Source organism: Sphaerodactylus townsendi, linkage group LG11, assembly GCF_021028975.2.
Source record: "Sphaerodactylus townsendi isolate TG3544 linkage group LG11, MPM_Stown_v2.3, whole genome shotgun sequence".
Taxonomy (NCBI): domain Eukaryota; kingdom Metazoa; phylum Chordata; class Lepidosauria; order Squamata; family Sphaerodactylidae; genus Sphaerodactylus; species Sphaerodactylus townsendi.
This window is the reverse complement of record NC_059435.1, coordinates 42,833,930-42,848,517: the sequence shown is the minus strand read 5'-3', so window position 1 is coordinate 42,848,517 and position 14,588 is coordinate 42,833,930. Positions and strand designations below refer to the sequence as shown.

The 14,588-nt window shown below is 43.8% G+C and overlaps 1 protein-coding gene across 6 annotated transcripts in view; it reads left to right on the top strand.

Moving 5' to 3' along the window:
* Nucleotides 1-14,588, top strand: part of SP4 (Sp4 transcription factor) — a 105,873-nt gene that overhangs the window by 69,811 nt on the left and 21,474 nt on the right. The window contains exons 1-3 of one of the 6 annotated variants that reach the window (XM_048510865.1): nucleotides 1,564-1,951; nucleotides 2,570-2,676; nucleotides 3,062-4,586. In XM_048510865.1, coding sequence (XP_048366822.1) covers nucleotides 1,945-1,951; nucleotides 2,570-2,676; nucleotides 3,062-4,586 — 1,639 coding nt within the window. In that variant the 5' untranslated portion in view covers nucleotides 1,564-1,944. Of the gene's footprint in view, nucleotides 1-1,563; nucleotides 1,952-2,047; nucleotides 2,677-3,061; nucleotides 4,587-14,588 lie in introns of those variants that run through there. The other 5 variants (XM_048510866.1, XM_048510867.1, XM_048510864.1 and 2 more) reach the window with 5 other exon arrangements.

The following is a 14,588-nucleotide window of genomic DNA, read 5'->3' as shown; positions in this document are numbered from 1 at the left end:
CTGAGTAAAAGGAAGTCCAAATAATGACTGGCCCTGCTTTGATGGGGGACAGAACATTATTATTTTGATCATGAAAACAACACAGGAGGGAATAGTTAAACTTCCCGGCTCATCCTTCTGAAGGAATAGTTAAACTTCCCTGCTCATCCCTCCCCGCCCCCTGCCAGCACTTGCAATTAATTTTAAAATATTTATATCCAGAAACCTGCAGTAGATATACAGATCAATTTCTGGAGGTGTATGTGGACTTTGATTCTCTAACCATGTGGCCTGCCTGACAAATACACATGGCTTTGCCCAGTGATTGGATTCAAATAATTCAACAATCGGTTCCAATGGTAGGATTCAAATAATTTAACAAACGGTTGTTTACAGGCACCATTTTAACAACCGGTCCTGCCGAAGTGGTGCAAACCTGCTGAATCCCACCACTGGCTTTGGCCCAAACTATTCAAGAAAGCCGTGAGGGAACCCCCAGTTCTTCTGAGGGGTTTTCGAGCCTAGTGGAATAATGTTCTGCTTCATCTACATTTTGTAATTTGAAATAATTTAATTATAGCACATCACATTTTGAATTGTAGGCTGACCGTGTGGGGATAGCTATCTACCATATCCATTCAGCAGCATGAATGATAATAGGAAAATCTTGACCGTTCTTGCCAATCACACCACGACAAGGAAATCTTCCTGGTGAAAGCTTTTGAGTCAAAGCTACCAGGTTAATAACTACCATCACCTTTAAAAAAAACAACAACTGGGCTACGTCCCAAGCTGCAATTGGGCCACCAACGCCCAAATGACAATAAGAAACAGCAACCTCAACAGTTGCTCCTCCCGACATGGTTAAAACCTCACGTCAACCCCAGCAAGTGGTATCCGGCTTGCATTGCGCACGCGCGAGCTCACGAAATACTACCAGTCCCGGCACACAATTCGCTTGATTACAGCCAATCACAAGCAAACGTTCGAACTGCACACCTCAAGTTTAGTTATAAATACGCTTCTCCATCAACCCCCCCCGCCCCTCATAAAACAACGATAGGGGCTGCCTAGGTTTGCTAAAAGGGAAAAGAAGCCTGCGCCGACCAATTAGAAATCGCAAAACTTCAAAGAGGCGAGGCACCGGCAACAGCATACTCTTCTCTTCCCGCGCTGTCAGTTACCGGTGTGCCAGTTGGTCGGCGCCGTTCCCACCCTTCCCATTTCATTCGCTGCTTCCTTTTCCTGGGCTTGTCAATCAGAAGATCAACAAGCTTTAGTAGGCGGGCAAGAGAACGGAGTTTTTTTTTCTTCTCCATCGCTTCACCTTTTTGTCCACCTCCGCTTTCGCTGGCGTGAGCTAAAAAAAACCAGTCCCTATAACGGCAATTAACTCTTGAGTTCGCGCGAGTTCAGTCAGTCCCGTTCCTCCCGCTCCCACCCCCACCCCCACCCCCACCCCCACCCCCACCCCGGTTTGCCGGAGCTGCCTCAAGCAAGTTGGATCAACCCGGTTTTATTAGTCGATTTATTTATTTAAATCAAGCCAAGGCTTGGCTCGTGCAGGGGTCGCTCCGCCCTCCCCTTCCTTTCCCCGCCCCGAATGTTCCAAGCCCAGCAGTTGAGCAGCTTCGGCTCTCTCCTCGGTGGGTGTCGGCCTGGGCCTCGTAGGGCCCCGCCCCTGGCCCTCCTCCGCCGCCCCCATTTCCCGCCCTTCCTTTTTCCCCCCTCCCTCGGCCGACTCCGAGCTGTCACTCAAGCGCTGGGGCTGAGGCAAGCGGCGGCAGCGGGCGGAGAGACTGGCAGCGACGCCACAGCCCAGCGGCGGCCATTCGTGGAAAAATAGGCCGACCTGCTCCTCCCAGCTCCGGCAGCGACCGGCCTTCTCCTCGCCGCCACCCCAGCACCCCGCCCTCCGTCCCTCCCCTCCTCCTCGAGCCGCGCCTCAGCGGGCGTTAATGCGGGATGAGCGGTATGTAACACCCCCCCAGCCCTGCCTCCCTTCCTATTCCCGCCCCCCCTTTTTCGGCCACCCCGCCGCGCTCCCCCCTTAGCTGCTTTCCCGCCAACCCCGACCTGCCTCCTCCGTTCCTTCTGGGTCCTTTTTTTCGTCCCCGATCATCCCTCCCTCTGTCCCTCCTCCTTTTCCATTCCCCCTTTCTTTCCTAGTCCTCCCTCCTGTGCACATCCATTCCTCCTTCGTTGCTGTTTCCTCCCATTTTCCCCTCCCTTGCGCCTCCCTCCTCCTGCCCCTAAAGCATCCTGGGCCACTCAGTAGCCGTAGATGCTTTAGGGGCAGGAGGAGGAGGAGGGTTGTGGGTGGTTTTTTTCTCCCCTCCTGCCTTGTAGGCTCCGGGAAAAGAAACCAATCAAACCTCCCTTTCTGGGTGTTCACGCACTCACCAAGCCCTGTGGGCCGGGTTTCAAACCACGTTGTGTCCCCCCCCCCCTCTTTTTTAGTATTCCTTTGCCATTGCAATGGTCTGGACTGTGCCTTTTAAACAGGTGGAATGGAGGACAGGGAATCTGAGAAAATTGTGATTCTTGTATCAATAAAAATAAATGTGTGTTGTGTTTGTATGTGTTGCAGATCAGAAGAAGGAGGAAACTATGCCCTCAGAGGGGGAGAATTCACCTGAGGCAGAAAACAGCAACAACAATAAAAAAAGCAAAACTGGAGCCTCTCAGGTACAATATGTAAGGATATTGCCAGCGTCACTGGCATTCAGTTTAAAATATCCTTTGTGGCTAATAGATAAATACAAATCTTATTGCCTGAACTTGATTGGGGTTTGTGTATCAATTATTTTCTGCACTTATTTTGTCTTGAACTTTTCAAAAAAATTTCTGGAGAAGCCAGCTTTGTAGTTAATTCAGATTATAAATTATTTGTATTATTGTTTTAAACATTTACATGTCACCTTTTGTATTGGTTCAAGGTGGCTAAGCAGTTATGCAGTCACCTGGTCTCCTATGCATGTAGGTGTCTTATTTTCTAGTAAGTCTTGATATTCTTGCTTTGGCTGTAGTTGGGAAGTTGTCTTTAACTCCTAATGTGCCATGCTTTCTTTTGCTTTGTTAGGATTCTCAGCCTTCTCCTTTGGCTCTGTTGGCAGCAACTTGCAGCAAAATAGGGACACCGGGTGAGAATCAAGCAACTGGACAGCAGATTATAATAGATCCCAGTCAAGGCTTGGTGCAGCTTCAGAATCAGCCACAGCAGTTAGAATTAGTGACAACTCAGCTAGCTGGAAATGCATGGCAGCTTGTTGCTGCTGCTCCTCCCGCTTCAAAAGAAAACAATGTCCAGCAAGCATCTTCTGTCACTTCTAGTGCAGCAAGTCCCTCTAGCAGCAACAATGGAAGTGCATCTCCTTCAAAAACAAAAGCAGGCAGTTCCTCTGGAGCAACTCCAGGACAGTTTCAAGTCATCCAAGTACAGAATCCAGGTGGTAGTGTTCAGTATCAAGTGATCCCACCGCTTCAGACAACAGAAGGCCAACAAATTCAGATCAGTCCTGCTAATGCCACAGCTCTTCAAGATTTACAGGGTCAAATTCAGCTCATCCCTGCAGGGAATAATCAAGCTATCATTACAACTACTAATAGGACAGCTTCTGGGAATATTATTGCTCAAAACTTGGCAAATCAGACCGTTCCAATCCAGATTAGACCTGGTGTTTCCATTCCATTGCAACTACCTATTGCTGGTACTCAGGCACAAGTTGTAACATCATTGCCTATTAACATTGGGGGAGTGACCCTAGCATTACCTGTAATAAATGTTGCAGCTAGCGGTGGTTCTGGACAGGGTACTCAGACCACTGATAGTGGTGTTTCCAATGGAAATCAGCTACTATCTACACCTGTCACAACAGCTTCTGTTAGTATGCCGGATTCTCCTTCCACGTGCACAACTACTGCCTCTACGTCTCTAACAAGCAGTGAAACTTTAGTAAGCACTGCAGAAACAGGCCAGTATGCAAGCACAGCAAACAGTTGTGAATCTGCTACCGAAGATCCCCCAACTTCTTCAGAAACAGAGGCTCAGAACTCTAGTCAGCTTCAGTCAAACGGACTGCAAAATGTGCAGGATCAATCAAACTCTCTGCAGCAGGTGCAAATAGTAGGTCAACCTATTCTACAGCAGATACAGATTCAGCAGCCACAACAGCAGATCATCCAAGCTATTTCTCCACAGTCTTTTCAACTCCAGTCAGGACAAACCATTCAAACCATTCAGCAACAGCCTTTACAAAATGTTCAGCTACAAGCAATGAGTCCAACTCAAGTTCTCATAAGAGCACCAACTTTAACCCCGTCAGGGCAAATCAGCTGGCAGACAGTACAGGTCCAGAATCTTCAAAGTCTTTCAAATCTTCAAGTTCAAAATGCTGGGTTACCCCAGCAATTGACAATCACTCCTGTATCTTCAAGTGGTGGTACTATAGCTCAGATAGCACCAGTTGCTGTTGCTGGTACACCAATAACGCTAAATGCTGCCCAGATTGCTTCCGTGCCTAATCTTCAAACAGTAAGCGTTGCTAATTTGGGTGCTGCAGGTCTCCAAATGCAAGGAGTTCCAGTTACCATTACTAGTGTTGCAGGTAAGTGCTCTATTGACACTATACATTGAATAGTGTAGCTTAGTTCTGATGTTCAGTTGTTTAAGTATAATAATGAAACATTCTAATTATCGACATGTCTGTCTTTAGGGATCTCTGAAAATATATTTAAGATTTTGCATCCATGTAATTGTAGGCTGGGATCCAAACGGTCCTCCACGGCCACAGAAGTTTCCTATTTTCCCTTTCAACATCAAGTGCCACCTTAGAAGGTCTCTGGTTTTCCAAAGTAACTTTTGGTGGGTGTTTAGTGGGAATGAAGGATGTGTTGGATCTCAGCTATGTAAGAACACCTCACAGATTGCACAGCTGAAAGTTACATTGCAGAAGTTGTTTGCTTTAAGCTTGGTTTGTGTGCACCTTTATATTTTCCTCCCAACATTTTTGGCTAATAAAGCATAACTTATGAATGGATGAGGAAACAAGCACGTGACTTGAGTTTTGTAATGTTGGTGCTACTTCGAACAGTAATTTCACTTTAAAGAGTTAATATAAATAGATCATGGAACTAAAAAATGGTGCAATAAAAGTTGTCTAAATTAACATGTATGCAGAGCATGTGTTCATCTGGTGCTGTTCTGATTCGTTTCAGGAGCTTGGATTTACTGTGAAAATTGATTTGTGCTGTTTTGATTCTCTGGTGAAAAGTTGCAGGCCTTCTTAAAGTGGAAGAATAGGAACATAAAATAGTTTGACAGATATCTAAAAAGTAAGAGACATGTAGACACAATGTACAAGACTGCAGCTAAAAATCTTGTCAAAAGTAGCTCCAACTGCATGTATTTAACTACTTGTATTTTATGTAACATGGATACATAGGATTGTAGATGTTGTAGTTTTGTAGAATACTACTTTTAATCAACAGAAGTCATGACTAATAATTTCCTAGTTAATGGGAAATTAATATACACACAAGGGAGTCCTTTGGCAGTTAATCCATATTGCCAATTTAGTAAGTAATTCACTCTGAAATATATGGATGAGTAACTTTTCCTTTGTCTGTGAAGTATATAATAAGCATTTGTAGATGATTCTGTCCTGTGCAGAGTTCCTTCAGTCTAAGCCTGCTATAGCATAAGCTTAAAAATGCTTTCCTGAAAGTGAGCCCCATTTAATTCACCCAGGTAAGAGTCGGAATAGACCTGTTTAGGATTGCTCACTTCATATATTGATGCATATGGCTAAACAGTCTTAGAAAATATCAGGAATTACTTTATACCAGCATTGGTTCTCAGTGTCTTTGCCAACTGAAAGTCATCAGTCGGTATTCTAGTTAATCTCAGTTCATATTGATGAAGCTACGCATTATGGTCTGTGTCATCTCTGATATAATTATCTGAGGCCCTGATACTTAGAATGTCTTAACATTAGGAAGTTTTATGAATGGTTGCTTAAATGACTTGAAAAGCAAAAGAGTTGGGTGGAGATCGGTGAGCCCGTACCTATGCTATTTTTCCACCCCAACCCACCCACCAAATTTCCAGTGGTTATTGATAACCGTTTGTAACACAGCATTAACAGGAAGGAGTTGCAGAAGTAAGTTCAGTTCCAGTCCTCCTCAGACTGCCTGTCAGTCCAGCTGCTGTAGCTGCCATTGTTCTTTCTATTCTCCTCACAGATATTGACAGATAGGGGCAGAGATTTCTTATTCAAGTGAATCTGTTGATTGGTAGTTCTGACATCTCTGCAATCTTACACCTCTCTTGGAGGAACACAAAGGCTTTTAGTGTAACAGGGAGAATGGCTAAAATTATTTTCCCAAGCCATCTAATCCTAATGCTTTTGCCATCTCCCTTCCCAATTTTCTAAAAGAAAATTTCTTTATTCACTTGTACCTCACTTTTTACCAAAATGGAGACCCAGAGTGGCTTACATCATTCTCCTCCCCTTCATTTACCTTCACAATAACCCTGTGAGGTAGGGTAGGCTGAAAGAGTGTCTGGTCCAAGGTTACCCAGTGAGCTTCCATGTAAGGTGCGGATTAATACTCAGGTCTGCCAGATACTAGACTGACTCTTAATTACTACACCACAGGTACAGAGAGCAACTGACAGTGGTCGGAATGTCCCACTTCACACAAGTAATGATACTATTCAAAATGGATGGTTGAGGGCCAAAAAAATATTCATATACTAGCAGTAAAGTTCATTGTACGAACAAATACAATGGACTCTAGAAAACTTTTGGTGGGTTAACAGCCCGCCAGCGGGGCTAACCCCTCCTGCCTTTCTTCACCCCTTGGCCCTGTCACCAGCTCCCTTCTTGTCCTTCTCCTTTTCCTGGATGCCTGCATCAGCATGTAAGGTTTAATGGCATCCTCCAAGGAGAGGCAACTCCTCCAGCTCCCCCCCCCCCCCTTGAAACCATGTCACCAGCTTGCTCCTCTTCTCCTGTTCTGGATGCCTGCTCATCTTCCCGGATGCCTGTATTGCCACGTAACAGTTAATGGTGCTGTTGCAGGCACCAGCCATTGTGACCCTCCCACAGCGAATAGCTGATACCTGTGTGTGCTCCTCAAGCAGCTGCAGATGGTACAGACAGTTATTTAGCAGTGGGGGAGAAGGGCAAGCGTGCAAGAGAAAGAGCAACTGCCACATTCTACTGTTTTGATGGTGGTGTTTATTACCTGTTCTATGTAAGCCCTGCCCTGAAGCCATGTGTGCATGGTGATTGTCTGAAGTGAGTTGTCACCACCAGGGCTAACCTATTATATAATAGGATATGAAACTCGTGATAACTTTTTGAATAGCTTTTGAGAAAATAAAAATTAGCAACAGTGAACTAACAGTTTTTATATATTTGAAGAAGGCATTTGGAATATGGTGTTTGGATTTGTAAGATAAATTAGTTAGCCAGTTATGTGAACCCTTAACATAAAGTCTGCCCACCTTTTTAAATATTCCCCTGTGACTTAAAGGAACATGGCAGTTAACACATTCAAATATGGGAGTCTGTTGCTGCCATGTGTTGCTTGCCTCCCATGGAAGCTGAACTGAGATGACAGCTTGCTAAATAGTTTAAAAGGTGGAACATAAATAGGAATGAACTTCTGTGTATTATATCAAATAAAACATTATTTTTCAGTCACTTTCTTGAGTTTACCAATATCTTGAAAGCTTTCAGTGCAGTGGCAAGTCAGTATCATCCCTTGAAATGGTGCAAACCATACATTTACACCTTTTGAAAGATGACATCTGTAAAGGTGGTTATTTTTATACCCAGTGGCAGAACAGGGGTGCTTTGATCTGTAGGCCCTATTTCATCCCTTACCCTCTCCCAGCGATTTCCAACTTCTCCTGAACAGGCCTGTTTGTCTCTAGGCCAGGGGTAGGGAACCTGCGGCTCTCCAGATGTTCAGGAACTACAATTCCCATCAGCCCCTACCAGCATGGCCAATTGGCCATGCTGACAGAGGCTGATGGGAATTGTAGTTCCTGAACATCTGGAGAGCCGCAGGTTCCCTACCCCTGCTCTAGGCTAACTGCTGCCACTGCCCGACCATTGTAAGACTTGCCTACTGGGGAGAGTCAGGGCCCCCCAGCTTCCCTTCCAACTCTGGGGCCTTGCCTCTGTAAAGTGTCTCCTGCGTCCCCACTCTTGGCTGCCATGGGAACGATTTACTGCCTGGTACTCCCCTGCAGGAATAGCTGCTTGCCAACTGCCAGCCTTCCCCCTCCTGGTGCCTCCTTTTTTAACATGATATGTCCAAGGTGGTGGAAGTTTATGCGGCATGCTACCAAAGTTCAAAAGTATTTATTAAAAAGTATTTGCACTAGATTGAGCAAGGGATCCAAAAGAAATGAGAGAAATACAATTCCTCTCTCCCCCTTTCTGTACCGGCCCTATCAGATGTTCTATATAGAACACACTCTTGAGTTTAGGATGTTATAGATCAGGGGTAGGGAACCTGCGGCTCGAGAGCCGCATGCGGCTCTTCTGCCCTTGCACTGTGGCTTCATGAGCCGAGCCGCCGGCCCCATCATTGCCCGCCCTGCAGGCAGCAGGGCGGGCACACCAACTGCTCACGGTCGGCTGGGCCGGGTCGCAGGCTTCCCCTCTCGCCCGCCCCATTGGAGCAGGGCGGGCGCTTTCCTGGCAGCCAGTGAGGCCGAGCCGCCGGCTTCATCCTTGCCCTCCCTGCAGGCAGCAGGGCGGGCGCATCCATGCGCTTCTCAGAATGAGCAGAGTAAAAGGTAAAAAAAACCCCTATATATATAGTCTTATGTTTATTTTAAATGTCAAAAATTATTTGCGGCTCCAAGTGTTTTCTTTTCCCGTGGAAAACGGGTCCAAATGGCTCTTTGAGTGTTAAAGGTTCCCTACCCCTGTTATAGATCTTTATAGAGTTTACATTACCTGGAAGTTGTTTTCAGCTCCCCGGGACAGCACATAGTCAAAATGGCTATCTTCTGCAGACTTCAGATGAGAGTTCTACCCTCTATCCCAAGTTCCATTCAAAAAGTGTATAATATGATGAATAGCAGATTGCAAGTAACTCAATAATCAGTTTCAGCAATGTGAAAAAGAAATCTGCATCTAAATCAAAATGTGCCATAAGCTGTAAATAACATGGTGGTATAGAATGCAATTATCCTAATTGGGCAAAAAACTTAAAACAATGTAAGACTTTTCATGGGAGTGCTTGAGCTTTTGAATGACTTAAAGATAACTGCCATACTAGTAGCATGTTTGGACAACGTTGCAGGCAATGCACACCACTCCTGGGGCATCTTGAGCTAACTATCCAGTTACTTGAATTCTGTAATACTTGTATTCTGCTATTGATAGTATTATACACTTGATGGCCAATACTGTATTCCATTATTCAGTGATAAACAGCAAGATCAGTCTCCCCTGCCAATCATGCATTTTCATTATCTTCTGGAACAGACTAAACTTGGGCCGTTTCCACACGGCCAGTGAGTGGGGGTGCATTGACATAAATTATGCTGATGCACCCTCTCTGGGACCGTTCGCACAGATGGTCCCGGTAGGGGCGCAGGTGAAGGCACAGACTGCACCTTCCCCAGCCAGCTTACCTGCTCCTGCTGGCTGCCATCGCGTTGTGGAGGCCAGGTGACACTCCCCCTGGCCAGAGTGACGGCTCTGGAGTTGGAGGCCGGGGTGTGTGTCCCTTGGCATCCAAAACACGACAGCAGCCAGCAGGAGCAGGTAAGCTGGCTGGTGAAGGTGGGAGGGAAACGCCGCCTTCCACCCGCTGCCATTTGCAATGTTAGCAGCTGTAGGTGGAAGGCTTTCTACTTTTGAAAAAAACCTCGCCATGGAGCGAGGTTCAAAAGGTCTGCGCGGCTTTTTCACCGTCATGGCAACGCTGTCTAAAGGACAGTGATCTGCAACTGCGTTGCAGCAGCGCCCGCTGTTCGAACTCCTCCCCAGGGACGTCGTTTTTGCCCTCCCTGGGGCGCTGTATTCCACCCGTTCGGAAATAGCCTAGGTGAAGTTACACAGACTATTCCTTTAGTTTTAAAAAATTGTCTAAATCTCATTGGTTTTTCAAAGAATGGCAGTATAGGGAAAAAGGAAATTCAAAACTGTCTGTTCCAAAGCATTTCAAATATATGTATTGGAAATAATTTTGAATTCCTTAAAGATCAGCAATCCAATTTATGCAGCTCTATTTCTAATCTGCATTAAAATTATGAAAATTTAATTAAAAGTAGTCATCCAGGTCTCTAATATAGTTCATGTTTCAACCATGTTGTGACTACTGTTAGACAATGATTACTTCTAGCCTGGAAGGGGACTATGTAACTTTGCCTCTAATACTAAAGGCAAAGATCGCTGAACATGATGGGTCACCTACCGTATATACTTGTGTATATGTTGACCCGCATATAAGTCGAGGCACCTAATTTTACCACAAAAAACTGGGAAAACTTATTGACTTGTGTATAAGTCGAGGGTGGGAAATGCAGCAGCTACTGGTAAATTTCAAAAATAAAAATAGATACCAATAAAATTACATTAATTGAGGCATAAGTAGGTTAAATGTTTTTGAGTATTTATTTCAAAGAAAAACAGTAAACTAGCTCCGTAAGTAGAAAAGAGGGTCAACAAGAACAATATGGTCTCAACAAGAACTTAAAAAGTATAAAAACCTTAGCTTTTTTGTAAGGAAGGGTTTTAAACAATGGATCTTACAATAAAAACTGGAATGAACATGCCTGTTCACTGTTACTCAAAACTACCCTGCTTTTTAAAAAATAGTTTGTTATTTTTAGTGTACATATTTTTAAAATTGCACCTGGCAGGTGTCATTTTAGAAGGGACATTCACACAACCTGTCAGAGGAGGAATGTTTATGTTAGCAGTACCAACATTTCAGAGTAACTTTAGGAGACTCTCCTGATGATACCACCCAGGTTTGGTGAAGTTTGGTTCAGAGGGTCCAATGTTATGGACCCTCAAAAGGGTAGCCCCACCTACTATTAGCTTCCAGTGGAAATAATGGGGGATGGGAGCACCCACTTTGGGGATCCATAACTTTGGACCCCCTGAACCAAACATCACTAAACCTGGTTGTATGTGCAAGAGATTATCCTGATGATACCACCCAGGTTTAGTGAAGTTTGGTTCAAGGGGTCCAAAGTTATGGACTCTCAAAATGTAGCCCCATCTACTATTAACTCCCATTGGAAACAATGGGGGATGGGGGCACCCTCTTTGGGGATTCATAACTTTGGACCCCCTGGACCAAACTTGGCTGGTATCATCAGGAGTGTCACCTGATGATATCCTGAAATTTTGGTGCTGCTAGCCTAAAAACTGTGCCCCTGGCGGCCGACAAAGTAAAAACCCTAAAATATTTTTAAAAATACTAGCGGGGCCCGGCCACGCGTTGCTGTGGCTTATTGTGGTGAAATGGGAAAGGAACAGTAGCAGCAAATCAATTGCAGAGACCATCAGTACGTGGTCATGCAAACACGCAGCCTGATGCTGTGCAATGTCATTGATGTGTGTGCCCACATTCCTTGGAGGGGGGGATGGAAAGACACACCTCCCACACATCTAGGCTGGCTGGTCATGATCCTTTACCTGGGAGTAAGTTTGGTTGGTGGCAATGGGTGGTGCTTCTGAGAAACCCTCTGAGGGGCGCGACGCAGCCATTCAAAGTATGTCACGGTTGCTGTACCGAGCTTACTCCTGAGTAATGTGTGCCTGGTTTTCTTAACTGTAACCGCAGTATTCAGGGAATCTAGGGTGCTTGGCCCCTCCCTCCTGTCCCTTGCATGTCACCCCCACTCTCTTCCCTCCCTCACTTCTCTTCCCTTGCATGCCACCCCTCCCCCTCCTTCCCTTCCCTTTTTCTCCGCTGGGGTGGGTGGGTCATATCAAGATGCTGGGCCCCCTGCCTCCCCTCCCTTGCATGTCACCCCTCACTGTCTCCCCTCTCTCACTTCTCTTCCCTTGCATGCCTCCCCCTCTGTCCCTTTCCTCTCCCTCCCTCTCTTCCCTTGTATGCCACCACTCCCTCCCTTCCCTCTCCCTCATGTGTATATGTGTGTATGTGTTTCACTTCCGCTCGAGCTACTGCCTATGTACTGTTTTCACTGCTCATATCTGGCCATCTGAGTGAACATTCTAAGCAGCACGAACATTCTAAGGGTGACAGTTACACACAGGCAGCTGCATGTCCTTCATCATGGTGCGCCAGGAAAAGGCATTTTACCTGGCCAGGTGTGAAATTTCAGGTATGTGAACATCTAAAAACACTCTCGCCCGGCTGACTATAGTGGCTGGGAATTTTCAGAGGAATTGGCCCAGCAGTTATTGAGTTATACTATCATCAACAAAAACACTGTTAGCTTTAGACAGACGGACAGACAGACAGACAGACAGACAGACAGACAGACAGACAGATAGATAGATAGATAGCTGACTCGCGTATAAGTCAAGGGGGGCTTTTTCAGCACAAAAAATGTGCTGAAAAACTCGACTTATACTCATATACGGTATGCTCATTTTCTAGGATTTTTGACCATGTTATTCCACTATTTTTTTGCCTTGTGTTGCCTTGCTGTAAGGTGGTAATGCACATTTTTAAGGCTTTCACTTTATAAAGCTTAGCAGCAATATAAATTGAATATATTGAGGAAGAAACTCACAGTAAAATGCTAAGCAGAATACAATCTTTCAACTGTATTGAAGTCACTAGGCTTGAAAGGGTGCAACTGCTTAGAATTGCACTGTGAATCACACACTACATTTCTGCATTTAGAGCATTGTAAAGCATCCTCTGCAGGTTTTTTACGCTTTTCAGTTTGGGTTTTATAAACCTAGGAGTTTCCTTAGGTTTTGTAGGAAAGTTGTAGGAACGTCTACCCTTTCCATCTCTGAACCCATTTTGTGCAATTATATTGATCTGTACTCTAGGGCCTGATTCAGACTTAGACATATAACTGAAATCGGGAGAATTAGAAATAAAGTTTTTACTGCTAAAAGGTAGTAATAGAGGGTTACTAGTTTAGAGATATGATGCTTTTAATAGAGTTTAAGTATATGTCTTTATGCTGAATTTTGAATGAATTCAATACTTTTTGTTTTTCTTTTCAATTGTTTTTAAAAGACTGGCTAAAATTTAAGGGTATTTTGTTAATCTGCCACTGATTAACATTGTTGGTTCCAAGTGTTCTATTATATTAAGAAGGAGTTGTTATGGTGAAATAGGTTGTGAACATTCATGTTCTATATTATGTATCTAAATTGTGATCTTGTTTTCAGCTCTGTATTTTCTAAAATAAAAAGAGCCCTAGATGGATTTGCTACAGAGACATACTAGTAGTAGCAGAGTAAAGGCCTACAGGACTTTTTTACCCCTAGGAGTAAACATCTCCATGACCCAGAAGCCTGCTAAAACATGGTTTGGTGACCTCAAACCAGTTTAAAGTATGAAAGATACATTTCTATTCAACAGATATGATAGTTCTGTGAGCTATATATTTAAAATTAGGTGATATCATTTGTTTTCCCCCTTATTTAATTACAGTTCAATTACAGTTATTGTTTCCTTTGAATTTTTATTCCCTCTGTCCAACTAGTAGTGCCATAATGCACCCTAGTAAACTTTGTTTGACATGAAGATGTTAGTAGATTGGATATTCCTCTGCCACAGATTGCTCCACCTGGGTCCTAGTGCCTACCTACTTTTCTCCTCTCATCCATTTAAAATTTTGAAAGTAAAAATACACTGCGGCATTAATGTTCTTGTATCAAAGTACCATGTTCAATAATGCACAAAATAATGGTTTTAACAAAGGCAACACAAAAATGAATGATAATTCTCATGTTTGTTTGGGACTGTATTGTAATGTGGAAGTGTACAATTTTCTCAACTGAGTAAAGCTAACATCTTCATGTGAAATAGAGTGTAGGCTACTGTAGAGCTAATTCAATATATATACTGTCACCCAAAATAAGATTAAGTTTACCATATTTCATCTTTACTCATCCACAGTTTCTAAGCAGTACAACAGGGGTCCTTGGAAAACAACCTACAGGTTCTTGTATTGTAATTGAACATTTAATTTCCTTGATTTTCAATATATATTAATGAGGGTGTGTACCTGGAAGTGTATGCAATTAGACTGAAGCTAGCTCTGTGACTGGCATGAGCACACCCTTATTCAGATGGGCACTCTCTTTTCTTTCTTCTACTGATTGTTGAGCCTAGGACCCATGGAAGGGGCCCTGCTGATTTTTTCTTCAACTTCAAAAAAATAGTAACAATATAATACAACTTTATTTTAAACAGGGTGGATAAAAATGATTTGTTTTTTAAAAAAATAAAAATCAGATATTTTTTTTACAATTGAAATCACATTTTAATCAAATGTTTTTGAGGAAAAGCTATCTAAATATAGTTTAAATAGTTTTATGTGTAAGATATATTATAATCCAATGGTTATTCATCATGAAATAATTATGTAGCATCAAAATGTTTATTTTTTTTGTAAATCAATCCAT